The sequence below is a fragment of the Sus scrofa genome, chromosome 9, assembly GCF_000003025.6.
Source record: "Sus scrofa isolate TJ Tabasco breed Duroc chromosome 9, Sscrofa11.1, whole genome shotgun sequence".
Classification (NCBI taxonomy): Eukaryota; Metazoa; Chordata; class Mammalia; order Artiodactyla; family Suidae; genus Sus; species Sus scrofa.
This window is the reverse complement of record NC_010451.4, coordinates 42,166,875-42,187,575: the sequence shown is the minus strand read 5'-3', so window position 1 is coordinate 42,187,575 and position 20,701 is coordinate 42,166,875. Positions and strand designations below refer to the sequence as shown.

Sequence of the window (20,701 nt, the reverse complement as noted above, 5' to 3'; positions counted from 1 at the left end):
AAAGAGATAGTAATCAATGAACATAATATAGAGGTAAACTACATAGTATTTTAGAAAGTGAAAAGTATTACTGTAAAAAAAAAAAAAAAAGTCAAACGGAGTAAGGAAAATGCTGATGGGTAGGTATGGGGCTGTCTCCAGTGTTAAATATAAAGAAGATAACATTTGAGCAAAGAGCTGAAGGAAGAGTGTTGATGTGAAAACCCAGAGAAAAAAACAGGTAGGGGAAACAGGCAGTGCAAGATTGCCTTGGACCAGGCTATCTGTGTCCTTTAATAAATGAGCCTGACCAAGACTCATTGTGCCAGGGAGTCTGGTCCTGCCATGCTCCCACTGAAGTGGTTAGAGGAAAATAACCACATTTTTATTTTAGAAATATAATCTCAGAGTTTCGAACACAAAATGATGCCCTATATTTCTGTATCCCTAATACCCAGCTCAGCACCTGACACAATTTATACCTAACATCTATTGAATGAATGATTATAGCAGGCTGAGACTGGGGGCAGGGAAATTAATTAAAAGACTGTTTCAACACCATAGATGAAAAATGACAAAGGACTGGATTGAAGCAAAACCTTGAGGATGGAGATGAAAGCATAGATTTGAGAGAGATTTAAGAGGCAGAATTTAGGAGGCAGAGATTAGTGGCCAGTTGCTTACATTTGGGCTGTGGCAACCTAGGAGAGAGGGGAGAAAGAACAGGGAATCTATTTCTGTATGGTTTTGTTTGGCCAAGGAAGGTGATGAGGAAGAGGATAAACTAAGTGTGCTTTCTTTTGTGTGGTTACACTAGTGGAACTGAGGTAGAGATAACTGATGAACTGCACCTATTCAAGAGTGAAACACAAAAGAAGTCTTAGTTTTGGGAGTGAGTAGGCAGTGATCTCAAACTCAGTGGGCGTAAGAATCAGCTAGGGAGCTTGTTAAAACTTCATTTTTATTTATTTTTTAATTAAAGTATAATTTAAATGTTTTGGGTATATAGCAAAGTGATTCAGTTATATAAGCATTTATAAGAATATATATGTATCTTTTTCAGATACTTTTCCATTGTAGGTTATTATAAGATATTGAATAGAGTTCCCTGTGCTACACAGTAGGACCTTGTTGATTATTTTATATATAGTAATGTGTATCTGTTCATTCAAAACTCCTAATTTATCCCTCCCCCTTCTCTTTTGGTAACCTTAAGTTTGTTTTCTATGTCTGCGAGTCGGTTTCCATTTTGTAAATAACTTCATTTGTATCATTTTTTTTAGATTCCTCAAATAAGGGATATCATATATTTGTCTTTCTCTTTCTGGACTTCACTTAGTATGATAATTTCTAGGTCCATCCATTTGCTGCAGATGGCATTATTTCATTTTTTAATGGCTGTGTAATATTCCATTGTATATATGTACCACATTTTCCTTATCCATTCATCTGCTGATGGACATTTAGGCTGCTTCCATGTCTTGGCTATTGTGAATATTGCTAATAGTGCGGCTGTGAACCAATGGGGGGTATGTATCTTTTCTAATTAGAGTTTTCAAAATTTCATCAGTTTAAGCTTAAGCCCAGAGATTTCTTTTTTAGAAGCTCCATAGTAGGGCTCAGGGATCTGCATTTTATGCAAACAGGCACAAACATGGGTGTTCCAGTGCAGAGAGTGTCTAGACCTCACTTTAAGAAACACTAATATTGGTAGTAGATGGGACTGGAGCATATGAATTAAAGGGTACAAGTATGAATGAGAAGAGGATCAAAGGAAGAAATCTAGGGAATACATATTCAGAGATAGGACTCATTCAGAGAAAGCTTTTGAGCTATGGTCTGAGAGCTCTGCTGTTTACCAGTTCACATCATTGTCCTAGACTCATGGTCCTTCTTGTTTGGAGCTAGGAGTTTGTATTAGACAAAGGGAAGAAAGATACTTTGAAAAGAAACTGGGTTCAGAGTTCCCACTGTGGAGCAGTGGAAAAGAATCTGACTAGTATCCATGAGGACTCGGGTTCAACCCCTGGCCTCTCAGTGGGTTAAGGATCTGGCATTGCCATGAGCTGTGGTGTAGTTCAGAGATGCGGCTCAGATCCTGCATTGCTGTGGCTGTGGTGTAGGCCTACAGCTACTGCTCCAATTTACACCTCTAGCCTGGGAACTTCCATATGCCATGGGTACAGCTCTGGGGGGGAAAAAAAAAAAAGCAGCAGCAGCTGTGTTCAAATTTAGAAGAAACCTGAGTGCCTAAATAAGAAGTTGATCTCAGTGCTGTCATCTGTGAAAGTTTTTGATCAAGCCAAGAAGATGGTGAAAGCAGAATTTTTGAAAGATCGGTTTTGGTCTGAGAAGAGGAGAAAATAAAGCAAAATCAGCTTTTGTAAAAAAGACCACAGAAAGGGAAAATCAAAAAAAAAAAAAAAAAGGTGCATACTGAACTGTACAAAAAATAGGAAAACCCCAATGAGGAAGGCAAAGGGCTAAAACTTAATTGAAGTCTCAGAGGTCAAGGTCAGAGAGAATGTTTAGACAGGATGGGTAGCAGTGCCAAGTAAGACAGAAAGGGCTATAAATCCACCTGACACTAAAAATAAGAATATATAGTGCCAAAGGAATTACTGCTAAATAAAGAACCCTCTCATCCACATCTGTTGCTGAGATGACATGCTTTTAACTTTCAAGTCTTGCATTGATCATGGTGAACATTCAAAGTCACTGTGACCTTTTCTGAAATTCTGAAAAAGGAAACAGTTCCTACCTTTGTGTGGTCTTTTGAAGAGAAGTAAATGACCCAGAAAACTAAGAGAAACATCAACATCAGCAGTAATTTACGAACTGCAGCATTGGGAAACAAAGTGACAGCCCTGTGAGAGGGGACAGGAGAAATAATCCTACATTAAATCAAATAAACATGACATTGCTCTGCATACCTATGTTCTTCTTCAATACTTCCAGGATAAGGTTGTGTTCTATACAGCGGCTCTCTCCTGGGTTTCTAGAAAGTTCCATTGTATGTTCTATTAGAAATCAGAAACAGCTGTTCTCCCAGAAGCAGAGAGCTGAACTCGGTGAAGCAGGAAAGAATTCCTGGTTCCTGACTCTCAGATGAACTCTCTCCTTTGGGGTCACCTCAGGGCTCTGAGCCTTTTCTCTTATCAAGGACTCAGCATGTAGAGCAAGCTTTTAGCAACTGTTTACCCTAAGAAACACTTTTTTTCTGTTGCCCTCTAATGAATCCTGGTATCTAAATCTCTCTAGGAGACAGACACACATGCATATACCATTACCCTGGTCTTACCTGCCTCCAGGGCCTGCCTTCTAAATCTCCCATTTGTTTTTTTAGGCAGCTTATTTCCACCTAGGGTCCTTCTAAAGCAGTTGAGAAACCTTGCCATAAAGGGCAAGGGTGTATTCTTTAGAGAAGATCATTGTTGAGTGGCCAGAATTTTCATTTTAGAATCCCAGAATCCCAAATGCATGTGGCAAAGAACTAAATTACGGCAGTGTTTCTCAAACTTCTTTTGCCCAGGATCCACAGTGAAAATCATATCCAATCTCATTTCAGGGCACACACACACACACACAAACAAGTTTCATAAAACAATAATTACTCTTACTACATGCAGTGAATATACTCTACAAAACAACTATTTTGTAGTTATTCTGTTTTACTCTATGCTACTCTAGTCCACTTTTTAAAGTATTTTTCATGTCCAAATAAGACAATTTTTTTAGCCCCTAAAAAGTTGCAGTGCACCATTTGAAAAGCACTGACTGGTCTGTGGTTCTCCTTCCCGCCTCTGCCAGTACGCCTGCAAATAAGAGCTGGATGGTACCCACCTATGGATGAATATCTGCTCCATCATGTTTTCATATACGATCCCAGGAATTACAGCCGTCTGGAGTTGCTTTGGTTAAAGCAGTCTTTGCATTTATTTCTGGGTTGGAGTTTCCCTATAAGCTTCATTGTTCAAAAGATGAACTGTCATTTGTGGCCAGAATGTGCCAGGTGAATCATAGCCCTCCCCTGTGGTTGTTGTGGAAACTGCAAAAACTGGCAGTGGAAAGGGACAAAGGGCACTCAGAGATGTGGAAAAGCAAGGTTTATTCAGCACTGGTGTGGGCTCAGAGGAGTCACCTCCAGAGTGTGAGCAGCAGGTCTCTTTTCTCAGCAACTTTTATACATTACAAAGTCTTGATTTTCCCATGTAAGCATCCCGGACTCCCCCGCCCGCCCCCCTTCCCCAAGCAGATAGTGTTCCTCCCTAAGAAACTGAGCAAGCAAGGTTACAGAAGTGGAACTGATAAGCAATGCTGGGAACAGGATTAGCAGGGCTGCTGGCTTGGACGTAGGGCACATAGATGCTACGTTATTACAAGAAGGGTGGTATGAGGCGAGCATAGCTGAAAAGGCTTGCAGCTTCCTTTTTAGATGGGGGGGGGGGTTGTTCCTTAGTTAAAACTCTTATTTCATTCCCCCCTCTTGATGTTCAGGGTGCATCTGCACCCTTCAGAGATCATCATCAGTCATTACCCATTGGTAACCTCTGATAAGTAGCAGGTGCGAGGCTGTTTTTCTTTCAACCGTGGTTCTTATAAAACCTTTTATAATATTTATCAGGAGAGGTATAAGGCAGGGAATAAGTAGGCACCCCACGAGTATGACCATGATCTTTCCAACCATTGTCTTAATTCCTCCCAACCAAGAGAACCACTTACCAAAGAGACTGCATCCCTTCCAAGTTTGTACAGGCACGTGGGCAAGTTTAGTCATGCGGTCAGCAATTTCTTCTATCACCTTTCCAGTATCCTCTATTTGTAGACAACAATTACTCAAGTTAAATTTCCCACCAACCTCTCCTTCAGAAGCAAGTAAATAATCCAAGGCCCAGCGATTTTGGTAGATGACATTGCACATTTTAGTTTGCTGTTGGTTCAATATAGTCAAGGCCCTTGCAGTGTCATTTGTTACAAGTTCCAAAACCACCTGTAGTCTGATGATGTGGTTCAGCATAGAGATAGGGGTGTGATATCCCCAAGAGCCATCCTCTGCCCAGGTGGCAGGCCCATAATATTGAATCCATTCTGGGGGCCATTCATCATCTTTCCAGTCTCCAATCTGGAGAGCCCTTCAGTCTCTCTGGGCGCCCTGTGCCCTATATATAGGAACTCCCAGTTGCTCCCCTAGTGACAATGGGAGCAGGAAGAAGGATGGTCTGATTGTTCCCAGTACACATGCCCCGGCCCAAATGGGGGGAGTATGGAATAGGCCATTTTTCCACAAATCCAATATAATCCCTCTGGTGCCCGCCATTGGATATCAGCACTAATATCCTCCCATGCCTGTCGGAGGTGGGAAAAGTTAGGGGATTAGGCCTGGGCTCTGAGAGGCTGGAGATGACCACCACTGAGTCTTTTGGGCAGTCAGATTATAAAACCTTCGGCCTAAACATGTTAGGCTTCCGACTGAAACTTTGAACCATCCTCCCCACCTCACAAGATGGTTTCTCCCTATAACAGCAGTTCTGAGGAGCCATACCCCATTGGTGAGTTGGGGGTATACAGTCTCATTATGAGGCTCTAACAGGTTCAGTTCCCTGGCTTGCCGAGGCCAAAGGTCTCCTGTGTTCGTTCCCCCACATACATAGCAAGAGGAGATCTTGAGAGTTCATGCAATAGTTTCTGCCAGGGCTAAGAACAAGTTTTCTTAGTTGTGGCCGGAATGGTGGAGTGTTTTTTATCTCTTCATAAAAGGAATGAAAGACCCTGTGAGAGGCAGCTTGGAGTGCAAGCGTGATTCTCTGGAAATGTAACACAGCTCCAGGGTCAAGGCCTCTTCCCTTAATGTGAATGCTTATTTTGAAACCCTCCTTCCATTTGGGCTCACTGGAATTGAAAATAGTGAAATTAAACTGGGTTACAAGTTTTAGTCTGACAGTCTGGAGGGGCTGTACCCTTCTGAAGAACAGCTGTTCTGTCTCCCTTATCCCAGGTTGCCCAGGCTATGCCGCTCCAGTAAGTGCATTCCTGGCAACCGCTCCAGGGGGTCCCCCAGCACATATATTTATGCTGGAGCCTATATTCTCTTTCCTATGATGGGCTTCCACATGGTCTAGTAGAAGTCCATGACACATTCATAGCTTCACAGGCATCAAAAAGTATTGATACTGGCAACTCAGGGCTGGTAATTTGGGTCCAATTACTTAGTTGCCCTGATTTATGAGAGCGCCAGACCTCTAACCACTCCTCAGTTGGTGAGTATTAAGGATCAAAGCAAGTATATTGGTCCCACTGCTGACAGATAGAATAAGTGGGCCTGTTGGGGGTACAACTTCCTTGAATTTCTCCCGGGACAGGAGAAATGAGTGGAGGAAAGCAAAGTCCATGTAACCCCTTGATCTGATTGGGTCACTTGAATGCATAGGTCACATAAGGAAATGGGTCCTGGCAGAGCCAAGGGGGACCAGATTAACAGCAACAGGCAACATACATACATGTTGGATATAAGATAACAGTATATAATAGTAAGAAAGTCTCGTGTGGAAGATAAGGCAGTTTATTTTACCGGGCAGCTGATTCCTCAAGCTTCAGCCGTGCGTTGACTGACCAGCTTCTGGTGTGGTCAGAGCAGGGCTTTGAGATCGTCGTCTCCTCCTCTGTATTGTCAGGCGAAGAGGTCTCTCTGGATCAAGGGCGGTCTCCCACTCTCCACGGTCATCAGCTGGGCCAGCGGGTTTAACTCTGGAATGATGGATCCAAGCATCTATTACTTTGAGAGCAGTGGGGGTGGTTAGAATTAGAGTATAGGGGCCCTTCCATGCCAGCCTCAAAGGCTCCTTTTTCCAGTCCTTTATCTGCACCTGGCCCCCTGGCTTGTAGGGGTAAACTGTTAATGCCTAAGGACACAGGTATTCTATCTGTGACCCATCCATGCATCTGAGAGAGAGTGAGCCCCAGTCCTTGTAATTGTTTGTGTAATTCCAAGTCTCCCAACTTCCTAGTGTTTCCTCTTAAATTGATCAGTGGAGGTGGCCTCCCATATAAGATTTCAAATGGCAAGAACCCTATTCCCTCTCAGGGCGAGCACCTCACTTTTAGGAGGGCCACCGGCAACATGTCTACCCAGGGCAAGTCAGTTTCCTGACATAACTTTGCCAGTGTCTGTTTAAGGGTCCAGTTCATGCGTTCTACTTTCCCTGAACTTTGAAAGCGATAAGCAGAATGTAATTTCCATCGGATCTGTAAGACTTTTGCCACCTGTTGTACTGTCTCGGCCATAAGTGCCGGTCCGTTCTCTGACCTGATGGTCAGAGGCATTCCATATCTGGGAATAATGTCTCTCAGAAGTGCCCTGGCTACTTCTCTTGCCTTTTCAGTTAGGGTAGGGAAGGCTTCTACCCATCCTGAAAAAGTACAGATAAAAACTAGTAAGTATTTGTACACCTTGCTTGGGGAGACTTCAGTAAAGTCCACTTCCAGATCCTCAAATGGGGACAGTCCACAGTGATGTGTCCTAGCTGGTCTGCTGGGCCCCTGGCAAGCATTATTCTGCAAACAGGTTATGCATCTTTGGGAGACAGAGGAGCTGAGTGCGGGAAGACATGCAATGAGACAGTACCGGCCCAGTAAGGTCTCTGAGGCAGTTTTGCCCATGTGGGTGAGCTTATCTTGTTGGTGGACTAGTTTGTAGGCTAGCTCTTCTGGGACATAAACCTGGTGGTCCCATGGGACCCACCATCCCATCTTAGTTTTGGTTCCTCCTTCCTCCCTCATCCATTTTTCTTCCTCTTGAGAATATCCAGGGACAGGTGGCACTTCTGGGGCCAGCAAGAGCTTGGGCTTGTCTGGCTGTTGTCCCCAGGCTGCCTGTCTGGCAGCTGCATCAGCACTATGGTTTCCTTTTGTCACTGGGTCGTCTCCCTTTGGGTGGCCTTTACAGTGGATGACTGCAACTTCTTTAGCCTCCCATACTGCCTCCAGGAGCTTTAAGATTTCAGCCTGGTTTTTAATCCCTTTTCCATCAGCAGTGAGGAGTTCTCTTTCTTTATACAAGGCTCCATGGACATGTAAAATTGCAAAGGCATACCATGAGTTGGTATAGATAGTAACTCGCTGGTCTTGGCTGAGTTCCAGTGCTCTGATTAAGGCCCATAATTCTGCTCTCTGTGCTGACCAGCCTTGAGGAAGCACCTCTGCTTCTATCACTTCTAAGTCAGATACCGCAGCATATCCTGCCATTGTTTTTCCATCCTCCATAAAGCTGCTGCCATCAGTATATAAAACCAGGTCAGGATTTTGGAGTGGCTTATCCATCAGGTCAGGCCTGCTGGAAAACACCTCATCTAGTACCTCTAAGCAGTTATGGTCTTGGGGGTCCCAATTCATCTGGCAGAAAAGTGGCTGGGTTCAGAGTTCATACAACCTCCAGTTTGACCCATGGATTTTCACATATGAGGCATTCATGTGTGCATGAGCCAGTGGTGGCCCCTCGTATCCATTAGGGTTACAGCTGAATGTGGGACTTGAACGTTGAGGTTTTGTCCCAGAGTCACCTTGTCAGACTCTCTCACTAACAAGGTGGTAGCTGCCAGCCCTTGGAGGCAGGGAGGCCATCCGGCCACAACTGAGTCAATTTGTTTAGACAGATATGCCACCGGCCTCTGCCAAGGCCTGAATTCTTGGGTTAGGACTCCCAAAGCCATCCCATTTTTCTCACAAACAAAAAGGTTGAATTCTCTGATGATAAAAGGAAGTCCCAAGGCTGGAGCCTCAGTGTGTTTGGTCTTAATTGTCTGAAATGCTGCCTCCTGGCTTGGTCCCCATGCAAGGGGAGCCTTTTCTTCCCCTTTTAGAACCTCATACAGAGGCCTGGCCAAGTCTAAAAACCCAGGGATCTATATCCAGCAGAATCCTGCTGCCCCTAGGAACTCACCAACCTTCCCGAGGGTGGTAGGGACAGGAATGGCACAAACTGCCTGCTTCCTTTCACTTCCTAGCATTCGTCGGCCCTGCATGATGTTAAAGCCCAGATACTTGACTTGCTTCTTACAGATTTGTGCCTTTTTTTTTTTTTTGATACCTGATACCCTGCCTCCATTAGTAGGGTAAAGGAGCGCTCTTGTTCTCTCTAGGCACTGAGCCTGCGTGGTGCCAGCTAGTAAGAGGTCATCAATATACTGTAGCAAAACACAGCCCAGTTTTTGTCCAGGAAATTCAGCCAGGCCAGTGGCTAGGGCGCCGCTAAAAAGACTGGGAGAGTTTTTGAATCCTTGTGGGAGTTTTTGAATCCAGGTGAGCTGTTCCTTTGTCCCTGTATGTGGATTTTCCCATTCAAAGGCAAACAAGGGCTGACTGGCAGGCATCACCCAGAGGCAGAAAAAGGCATCTTTTAAGTCCAGGCAAATAAACCACTCAGCAGGGAGGGGATCAGCCCTAGCAGGGTATACGAGTTAGGGACAGACGGGTGTATTGTGACTGTTGCTTCATTTATGGCTTTCAAGTCCTGAACTGGGCGGTAGTCTGGTGTTCCCAGTTTTCTTACAGGGCAGTAAAGGGGTGTTCCAGGGAGACTGACATTTTATTAGCAGTCCGTGCTGAAGCAGCCTATCCAGGTGAACCTGGATTCTCAGTGGAGCTTCTCTGGGAATTGACTATTGCCATAGCTTTACCAGTTGAGCTCCGGGTTTTAGATCAGTCAAGATAGAAAGCGTGGCATTTTGCCAGTCCTGGTGGGGTTCCTTCAGCCCAAACCAATGGGTATTTTGTCTCTAGTTCTGGGGGAATGGTCCCCATTTCTGAAGGGGAAGAGTACAGGTGCCAGTCCACTTCCCTTCTTACAGCGAGAGCCATGATTAAAGGAGAGGGGAATTCTGTTCATTTGAGTTGGGTCAATCCATCAGTGGAAAAGGAAATTTGTGCCCCCATTTTAGCCAGCAGCTCTCTTCCCATCAAGGGGATGGGGCAGTCAGGTAGGTAAATAAATTCAAGTATTACTTCATGGCCTCCTAATTGGCATCACCAGGGACCACAGAAGGGCCTGTGGTCACCTGTGGCCCCAGTGGTGGTGGTTTCTTTCCCCGAAAGGGGAGCTACAGGTTGCATGACCACTGACAGTTTGGCACCTGTGTCTACCATAAAGTCTATGGGGTGTCCCCCTACTTGAATTCTGACCATAGGCTCTCAGGGGCCCAGTTGGAGAGAGCCTGGTCCCCCCTAGTTGGACTTGGCTAGGCTGATCAGGTCAGTGCTGAATGGCTCAGATGGGTACCAGCTAGGTGGGGCCTTGGTTCTTTTCTCAGGATGGTTGACCAACCGGACATTCATTTTTCCAGTGTCCTTTTTCTTTGCAGTAAGCACATTGATCACGTTCCAGGGGACTCCTTTTCCCTGGCCTTAGAACTTGTCCCCTATGGGGTGGTCCCACTGGCGGCACTGGTTTTGACAGGGCGGCCGCCAGAAGTGTCACTTTTTGTTTCATTCTCTTTTCTGCATCGCGAGGCCACCTGGTCTCGGTTAATAAAAACCTTGTTGGCTATTTCCAACAGCTCCATAGCATTCTTTCCTGCACATCCTTCTAATTTCTATAGCTTTTTATGGATATCTGATTGGGCTTGTCCCACGAAGACAGCATTTATCATCCACTGGGTTTCGGGGGCCTCGGGATCAAAGGGGGTGTAGATTCAAAATGCCTCTCATAGTGTCTTATAGAATTTGGCTGGGCTTTCATTTGGCTCGTGTAGTATCTCACTGGTCTTAGCTATATTAGTAGGCCTTTTAGCCCCAGCTTTTGCCCCCTGCAGGAAGGCCTACCGGTACCTCTCTAGATGATGTTTCCCCTTCTTCGGTGTCCTAGTGCCAGTGGGGGTTTTCTTCTGGGATGGCTTCCCTTACCCAGTTTGCCAGGTCTGCTCAACCCCCTGCATAGGTCTGAAGGCATTTCTGGGCTTCTGTTACAATTCACCAGTGCTCTTCAGTGTCAAACAGTAAAAAGGAGTTGCTGGCAGTCTAGCCAGGTGGGGCAGTGTGTCTGGAAAATGAATTCTAAGAGATCAATCAGTGCCTGAGGCTTTTCAGACTATGTCGGAGTATGGTGTTTTCAGTTAAGGAGATTGGCAGTGAAAATGGCTGGTAATAAAAAAGCCATCCCCCCTCTTGTATGGTCCCATTAGGGGTGACTTGCTGTGGTCCCCATGACTCCTGCAAGGGCATTTGCAATGCTGGAGTGGCTGCTCCCTGGGCTGACTGGAGATGCCTGCTCATTGGTTCTGGAGAATCTGGCTGCAAGGGTGATATTGCCTCAAGAACTTCAGCAGCAAGAGTAGGAGGAAAAACAGAAGGTGGTGTGCCATCTGGCATCTGGGGACCTTTGGCTCCCAGAGGTGAGGCTGGCAGCACATAGGGAGGTGGCATAGAGGGGGAATCCTCAGTTTCCCCTTGAAAAATAGGTGGCACCTTTTCTCAAGACAAGGTTTTCTTCTTGGACTGGGCCACTAGCACCCTACACTGTCCCTGGTCTGTGGTGCAGAACCGAACCCATGGGGGCCTCAAATAGGCAATTTCCAACCATTGATCAATATATGGAAATTGGTCTGGGTGTCCAGGGTCTCCTGTTATAACGTTATATATTGCTCCAACCATGAACACATCTAAGGTCCCTTCCAGAGGCCATCCAACATCAAAGGAGGGCCACTCTAGGGTACAGAGGGTACACAGCTTTCCAGGACTCAGTTTAACACCATAATCTCTAGAAAATCCTTTCTTAAAATTCTTAACCATACACTCAGACAGTGGGCTTGGAAGCCGATTTACCCATTGTGTGAAGTCCCACCCTGTGAGGGTGATGCAAGACAAACAGCGAGGACAAGGCCTCAGGTAACAGTTGCTTTGTCCACCTGACCGCTTCCCAGAGGAGATATTTCTGGCACCTCTTAGCATAGGTGGGATCCAACATCAGGATCCCTCTGAAGAGGGCCACCATAAGCCATGTGAGGGTCACCAAGGAACTGCAGGTTCAGACCCACTCTGGCTCCATCGTCCAAAGATGGTAGAGCATGGGCTCTCATTCTCTCCAGTTACACACACACACACACACACCCCAGAATTGACAAGCCTCCCGATCGCAAGGTTAACAAATCCTGACCTGAGTGACCCTTTGGTCACTGAGAGGTGATCAGTCTCTCCTTCCACTGTATGGTGGGTCCTGACTCAGGCAGATGTCCCCGGGGCACTCACCAGTCCGATGTCCTGTCCTGGAACCTGTTTCCACTCTCCTTCTGAGTCCATTCGGGACGTGGTTGTGAGCTAAGGCCAGCTTGGCCTGAGTAGGGGTCTGGATCCAGCAAAATAGCCGGTGCACACTATCCACCTGTCACCGGGCCAACAACCATGGCCTCCCTCGGTTCCCCAACATCGGTGGCACAAGAGGCCAGCTCAGTTGTCGGCTTCTTGGCCAATGCACCAAAATATTGCAGGAACCGCAAAAAACGTGGCAGCAGAAGGAGACAGACGGCACTCAGAAATATGGAAAAGCAAAGTTTATTCGGCACTGGTGTGGGCTCAGAGGAGTCACCTCCAGAGTCTGAGCACCAGATCTTTGTTCTCAGCAACTCTTATACATTACAAGGTCTTGATTTTCCCATGTAAATATCCTGGACCCACCGGCCCCCCCTTCCCCAAGCAGACAGTGTTCCTCCCTAAGAAACTGAGCAAGCAAGTTTACAGAAGTGGAACTGATAAACAATGCTGGGAACAGGATTAGCAGGGCTGCTGGCTTGGATGTAGGGTACATAGATGTTACATTATTACAAGAAGGGTGGTATGAGGCGGGCATAGCTGAAAAGGCTTGCAGCTTCCTTTTTAGCAGGGGAGGGGGAGGGTTGTTCCTTAGTTAAAACTCTTATTTCATGATGCCCTGCCTCTGCTCACTCCACAGAGCCAGAGAAAGAAGCCAAGAAGGAGTTCATTTTAGAGAACAGACATATCTGATATCAACCTGGAGTCACCTTTTGCATATGGAAGTTCCTGGGCTAGGGAAAGAATCCAAGCCACAGCCATGACCTATGCCACAGTTGCAGCAACACCAGAGCCTTAACCCACTGCATCTGGCTGGGGTTGGAACCCATGGCTCCACAGCCACCCATGCCACCCCAGAGACAACGCCGGATCCTTAACCTGCTGCACCATTGCAGGAACTCCCTGAGGCCTTATGTATTTATATGCGTAGCAGACTGCCCTTGCTTCTACTCTGGTTTCTCTGTCCTATGAGATTAGTCACTTTTACCATAGCAGGAGAAGTATCTGGAAAACTGGAAAGAAGGAAAACAGAAGCCCTTGTCCATGGTTCCTGAAAGACTGAGATTTGACTTGGCTGGTTCCTCTTAATATTTGGAGTGCCTTCTTCCCCTTGCTCTGAATAATTGCACCCATTAAGCATCCCAACAGTGATGAATTAAATTAAATCTCAGGTCACAAGGGGAAAGGCCATAGGTCTACATCCAATTGCAACCTTCATTTGTACCAGGGTAGGAGAGAATTCAAAAGAGCAAACCCTGAGGACATGGGGGTCATTGCCACTAACAGTAAGTGGTCACAGTGTAGCCATCTACCAGGTGGCCTGTTACCATGGTATTATACCAGCCATACTCTATTTGCTTTGCTCTGCAGCAATATCTCTATAGAGATAGAGATACCCAAATAGAAATACATGTATTTATTTCATGCATGTGATGTATGTTGTACATATCCCATTTGTTTGCATCTGTACCAACTTGCCAGGCACATAACCATATAACTGTATGGATACTGGGGCTGTGATCACAGCATGTAGAAGATTGGCACAGAGATTCAGTTGATAATTTCTGAAGGTATGTATGGAAAGAAAAGAGAATACCATATGCTATCACTTATATGTGGAATCTAAAATATGACACAGGGAGTTCCCTGGTGGTACAGCAGGTTAAGGATCTGGCATTGTCACTGCTATGTCTCAGCTGCTCTGGCACAGGTTCAATCCCTGGCCCTAGAACTTCTGCATGCCACTGGCACAGCCAATTAATTAATTATGGCCCAAATGAGCCTATCTACAAAACGGAAATAGACTCAGACATAGAGGACAGACTTGTGGTTGCTAGGGTAGGGGTGGGGGAGAGAAGAAATGGGAGTTCGGGGTCAGCAGATGCAAACTATAGAATGGATGAACAGGTCCTACTGTATAACACAGGGAACTATATTCAATATCCTGAGATAAATCCTAATGGAAAAGAAAAAAGAAAGAAAATATACATAGATCCTACCAATCCTTCCCCACCTCTTATAAGGCATATTTTTCTCTACTGCCTTGTACTCCAGTATTGTGACAATTATAATAGTGGCTCCAGCATTCTAAAACTAAACCCTAAAAGCCTTTTCTCTTGTGGTGCACTATGTGAAAACACTTGGCTCCCTAAATCCTTGACGATAAATGTGTGTTCTGAGCCACAGCATGATTATCACAGCCACAGAAATAATAGCATAATAAATGCTTTGTACCCCTAAAATATCTAATTAACTTGCTTTGTGTTCATAAGAGTTGCTGAGTTAGTCAAGACAGATACTACCAACCCTCGTGTAACAAAGAGCCTGAGACCTGGAGAGAGGCCCCCAAACTGGCTGAGGTCACAGCATTGGCAGTTGAGCTGAGGCTAGAGCACTAGGTCCTTGAGTTGTACAGGCCTGCATCCCACAGGAAATGGGCATAGGAGGTTCAGGGTCTGGTCCACATCCTTGAGATTGTTTTCAGAGGAAATAAATGTAATGGAGAGGTGATTTTTGGTTGAAAATAACAGTCTTGACTTTGTCTTGACTTTCTCAATTATTTTGCCTGGTGGTAGGGGAAGTATGAGGCCACATTTAGAGAGAGGAGGGGTACTGGGAACTAAACATTATACTTTCTTAGGGTGTTAATTTTACTCAGTGTTCAGGAATTAAAGCCATTTGATTGGTAAATAACATTAGACAATTGCGTCAATTTAAATTTCAACAGCCCCCAGGGAAAAAGCAACATTGGCATAAATTTTTAAGAAAATAAACTTAATAAGTAGAAAAGATGCCAAAGGATCTTAATCCCTTAGCAGGTTTTTTTGGGGGGGTTTGTTGTTGTTGTTTTGGGAGGGGTTTTGTTGTTGTTTTGTTTTCAGTAATACCCATAGGCTCCTGGAGGTTAAATCCATTCTGGCCTCCGGTTGGAATACATTCACAAGAAGTCTGAACTAAGCAACCCTGGCACACCCTCAGGAAACTATGACAAAGTGTGAGTGTGATGGCTGTTCCCTTGTGGGAGAGGTTCCAGACACTGACCTCGAGCATGTAAACATCCAGTCTGGGACTAGCAGGAGAAGGGCATGAACATTAGCTCTAGATAAAACATTAACCTTCCCGGTATTAAGGATTTTTCAGAAGAAGGTACCCAGTCTCCTCAACTTCTTTCTGTTCCAAAAGGCTGACCTGGTCCAGAGCTGCCTGGACAGGAATGGTAAGCTTCTCTGACTCTGGAACTCAGGATTAGAAAGGCCACTTGCCTACAGATATAAGCCACCTTCTCCAATGACGGCTTTCTTATACATAACAGTGCATTTGGGGGGGTAAGAGGATGGTTCTTCCTTTGCTTACTCTTTTCTAATTCTTCAACTCATCCAGAACTCAGCCTGGAGAAAGAAGATTTTATTAGAACTCCTTTAAAAAAAAAAAAAAAAAAATGAATCTCCTCAGTACTGTGTGCCATTGATCACGTGATGCTAGTGAGGCATCTTCTCATTTAATTTCTATAAACTCAGAGTTAGAAAGCATCATTCCCCAATACATGGTTGGAGAGAGGGAGGCTGAAAAAGTAAATCTATTTGCTTGTAAGCCCATGTCTGGGCCTGAGTCTAACCTCAGAGGAGAGGAGTAGAAACCATGGCCATGGACCAAATCTGATCTGTGTCCTGTTTTTGTAAATAGAGTTTTTCTTGGACAACAGCCATGTCCATCTGCTTACATATTGTCTAGGACAGTATTTTTTTTTTTTCTAGAACAGCAAAGTTGAGTAATTGCGACAGATCATGTGACCCAAAAGCCTAAAATTCTTACTCTCTGCCCCTTGACAGAAAAAATTTGCCTATCACCCCTGGTCTAAGCATTCTAATAACTTTTTAGATTAGTAAGAGTGAAAAGGTGAGGGGGCAGCAGGGAGCAAAGGAGGTTGTCCTCACTATGTGGGGTAGTGAAGTAGCAGAAAAATCAAGGCTAATGCCACGTATGAGACATGTCCATGGGTCTGATTCTCAAAAGTGGTGTCAAGAGGAAGGGCACTGGATTAAAGACACAAGAAACTATGAGGATTTAGATATCAGACGTGTTGCCCATGTGCCTATTAACAATACACAACCTAAAATATGACTCAAATGAACCTGTCTACAAAACAGAAACAGACTCACTGACATAGAGAACAGACTCGAGGTTGCCAAGGGGGAAGGGGATGGACAGGGAGTTTGGGGGCAGTAGATGCAAACTGTTACATTTAGAATGAATAAGAAATGAGGTCCTGCTGTACAGTGCAAGGAACTATATCCAGTCTCTTGTGAGAGAACATGATTGGAAGGTAAAGAATGAGATGGAATGTAAGAAAAATAATGTGTGTATATATATGTGTGTGACTGAGTCACTTTGCTGTACAGCAGAAATGGATACAACATTGTAAATTGACTATAATAAAACAAATTTTTAAAAAACAGTGAAAGTGGAACTTGGGTTGGGAGAGAAGGTCAGGAATTCAATACTAACCTCCTTCACAATGTAAGGAATTGATGGCAAATAAAGGAGGCCAGTGGTGATGGTTATCAGCAGAAGAGAATGAGCCTCAAAAAAAAAAGAGGAGGGATTCCACAGAAGAGGATGGAGATTTAATTGTTTGAAAGTGGCTCTGTTGAAGGCAACCCTCATTGTCCACTGCCTCCTTGCCCCTTGTTTTGAAATACCTGATGCCTAGGTATGACCTTAGGCCATCAGAGGTCATAGTAACATATTGGCGAACATATCCTTTCATATCACTAAACATTTTGATTTAAACTTGTTAAAAGGAATGTTTAGGAAAGCTTTACCATTTGAGGAACCCCCTCATTTCAAGCACTACTATCACATACAACTTCCTACATAAGATACTCACATATCACTAGGAGGAAATAACAAAGAGGTGTCAAGATGTGGATTCTGTGCTTTTGACAAGCACCGCCTGGGTTCATATGAACTCCTTCTCTGCACCAGTCTCACGGTGTACCTGCTTAAACTCTAACCTTAGAAAGACAACAGCGACTCTCATGGATTTGGGTGTAGTTCGGGTCTAGATGAAACCAAGAACAACTTCCATTCCACATTCCATGTTTAGTACCTTCCTGCCCCAAACAGAGTGAACTGATTTTTCCCTCGATTTGTTTCTAGCATGTGACACATTCCACTATTTGAGCATACATCCCGCATAACTAGTAATTTTTTTTCCTAACAGCTTTATTGCGCTATAATGGTCATACCATAAAATTTACCCATTTTAAGTGTACAGTTCACTGACTTTTAATAAATTTACCTAATTTTGAAACCATTACCAAAAATCAATTTTAGAACATTTTCATCATCCAAAAAGATCTCTTGTCTTCATATTCAGTCCCTTCTTATTCCCACTTCCAGCTTCAGGCAACCATTAATCTGCTTTTAGTCACTTGGCCTTTTCTGGACATTTCATATAAATGCAATCATTCAACATATGATTTTTTTCATGTCTGGCTTTTTGTTTTTTGGTTTAGTATAAGTTCTCTGTATGGTAGCATAAATCAGTGTTTCATTCATTTTTATTGCTGAACAATATTTCAGTGTCTGGATAGACCACAGAATTATTTATCCATTCGTCAGTTGATGAACATTCAAGTTGTTTCCCCTTTGGAGCTCTTAGAAATAATGCTGCTATAAACATTTATGTACAAGTTTTTGTGTAGAGATATGTTTTCATTTCTTTTGCTATATACATAGGAGTGGAATTTCTGGGTATATGACAACTCTGGTTTTTTTTTGGGGGGGTTGTCTTTTGTCCTTTTAGAGCCATAGCTGAGGCATGTGGAGGTTCCCAGGCTAAGGGTCAAATCAGAGCTGCAGCTGCCCACCTACACCACAGCAATGCTGGATCCAAGCTGCATCTGCAACCTATACCACAGTTCATGGCAACACCGGATCCCTAACCCACTGAGCAAGGCCAGGGATCGAACCCACATCCTCATGGATACTAATCGGGTTCATTAACCACTGAGCCATGAAGGGAACTCTGATACCTCTGTTTTTAACATTTGGATGAACTACCAGGAGGTGGTGCCCTACTTTACAGTCCCACCAGCAATGGATGAGGATCCCAATTTCTCCACATCCTAACACTTGTTATTATCTACCTTTTTTATTATAGCCATCGTAATGTATGGGACGTGGTATCTCATTGTTATTTTGATTTGCATTTCCCCAATGACTAATGATATTGAGCATCATTTAATGTGCTGATTGGTCTTTTATGCATTTTCTTTGGAGGAATGTCTATCCATATCTTTTGTCTGTTTTTAACTGGGTTATTTGTCTTTTTATTATTGAATTTTAGAAGTTCTTTATATATTCTAGGTAAAGCCCATGACTGGACATATGATTTGCAAATGTTTTCTCCCATTCCATAGGTTGTCTTTTCATTTTTTAAAAATCTTTTATTATAGTTGATGTACAATGTTCTGTCAAGTTCTGCTCTACAACAAAGTGTTCATTATTTTTCTCATATGTATATATTCTTTTTCTCATATTCCATCATGTTCCATCACAAGTGATTGGATATAGCTCCCTATGCTATACAGCAGGACCTCATTGCTTATCCATTCCAAATACAATAGTTTGCATCTACCAACCCCAAACTCCCAGTCCATCCCACTTCCTTCCCCTCCCCCTTGGCAACTACAAATATATTCTCCATGTCCATGAGTTTGTTTCTTTTCTGTAGATAGTTTCATTTGTGCCATATTTTAGATTCCACATGTAAGTGATATCATACAGTACTTGTTCTCTTTCTGACTTCACTTAGTATGAGAATCTCTAGTTGCAACCACGTTGCCGCAAATGGCATTATTTTCTTCCTCTTTATTCTGTTGTGTATATGTGCCACATCTTCTTAATCCTTTCATCTGGCAGTGGACATTTAGGTGGTTTCCATGTCTTGGCTATTGTGAGTATTGCTGCAATGAATGTGCGGGTGCATGTATTTTTTGAATGAAAAGTTTCGTTTGGATGTATGCCCAGGAGTGGGATTGCTGGATCATATGTTTGTTCTACATTTAGTTTTCTGATGTACATCCATATTGTTTTCCATAGTGGTTGTACCAATTTACATTCCTACCAACAGTGTAGGAGGGCTCCCTTTTCTTCACGTCCTCTCCAGCATTTGCTATTTGTAGACTTATTAATCATGGCCATTCTGACTGGTGTGAGGTGGTACCTCATTGTAGTTTTGATTTTCGTTTCTCTAATAATTAGTGATGTTGAACATTTTTTCATGTGCCTGCTGGCCATCTGTTTATTTAGGTCTTCTGCCCATTTTTCAATTGGATTCTTTGGTTTTTTTGCTATTGAGTTGTATGAGTTGTTTGTATATTTTGGAGATTAAGCCCTTGTCGCATCATTTGCAACTATTTTCTCCCATTCTGTAGGTTGTCTTTTGAGTGTTTTTTTTTTTTATGTTTTCCTTTGCTGTGCAAAATCTTGTAAGTTTGATTAGGTCCCATTGGTTTAATTTTTGTTTAATTTCTATTGCTTTTGGAGACTGACCTAAGAAAACATTTGTGTGGTTGATGTCAGAGAATGTTTTGCTCCCAGCCAATGTAATACTCCATAGAGAAAAGCTGCACCCCTTCCCACTAAAATCTGGAATAAGACAAGGATGCCCACTCTCACCCACTTTTATTCAACATAGTATTGGAAGTCCTGACCATAGCAATCAGACAAACAAAAGAAATAAAAGTTCCAGTTTGAAAGAGAAGAGGTAAAATTGTCACTCTATGCAGATGACATGATATTATATATAGAAAACCCTAAGGGCTCCACACAAAAATTACTCGAACCAATCAATGAATTCAGTAAAATAGCAGGATACAAAATTAACATTCAGAAATCAGTTTCATTTCTGTATACTAACAATGAAATATTAGAAAAAGAATATAAAAATATAATTCCTTTTAAAATTGCACCACAAAAAATTAAAAACATAAGAATAAACCTGGCCAAGGAAGTGAAAGACTTATGCACTGGGTACTATAAAACATTAATCAAAGAAATTAAAGATGATTCAAAGAAATGGAAAGATGTTCCATGTTCCTGCATTGGAAGAATTAATATTGTTAAAATGGCCATACTACCCAAAGTAATCTACAGATTCAATGCAATCCCTATCAAAGTACCCATGACATTTTCACAGAACTAGAACAAATAATCCAAAAATTTATACGGAACCATAAAAGACCCAGAATTGCCAAAGTAATTCTGAGGGGGAAAAACCAACAGAGGCATAACTCTCCCAGACTTCAGACAATATTACAAAGCCACAGTAATCAAGACAGTGTGGTACTGGTACAAAAACAGACATACAGACCAATGGAACAGAATAAAGAACTGAGAAATAAACCCAGACTCCTATGGT

General features: G+C 43.4%; 1 protein-coding gene and 1 pseudogene across 1 annotated transcript in view; one reads left to right on the top strand and one right to left on the bottom strand.

Moving 5' to 3' along the window:
* NXPE2 (neurexophilin and PC-esterase domain family member 2) overlaps positions 1–13,561 on the bottom strand; it is a 37,515-nt gene extending 23,954 nt beyond the window's left edge. The window contains exons 1-4 of the mRNA XM_021063950.1: positions 12,214–13,561; positions 4,702–6,723; positions 3,823–4,036; positions 2,661–2,846 (exon numbers count right to left, since the gene is read on the bottom strand). Of these exons, the coding sequence (XP_020919609.1) occupies positions 2,661–2,846; positions 3,823–3,848 (212 nt within the window). The 5' untranslated portion in view covers positions 3,849–4,036; positions 4,702–6,723; positions 12,214–13,561. The remainder of the gene's footprint in view (positions 1–2,660; positions 2,847–3,822; positions 4,037–4,701; positions 6,724–12,213) is intronic.
* The window catches only part of LOC100524035, a 130,632-nt pseudogene that overhangs the window by 47,567 nt on the left and 62,364 nt on the right, over positions 1–20,701 (top strand).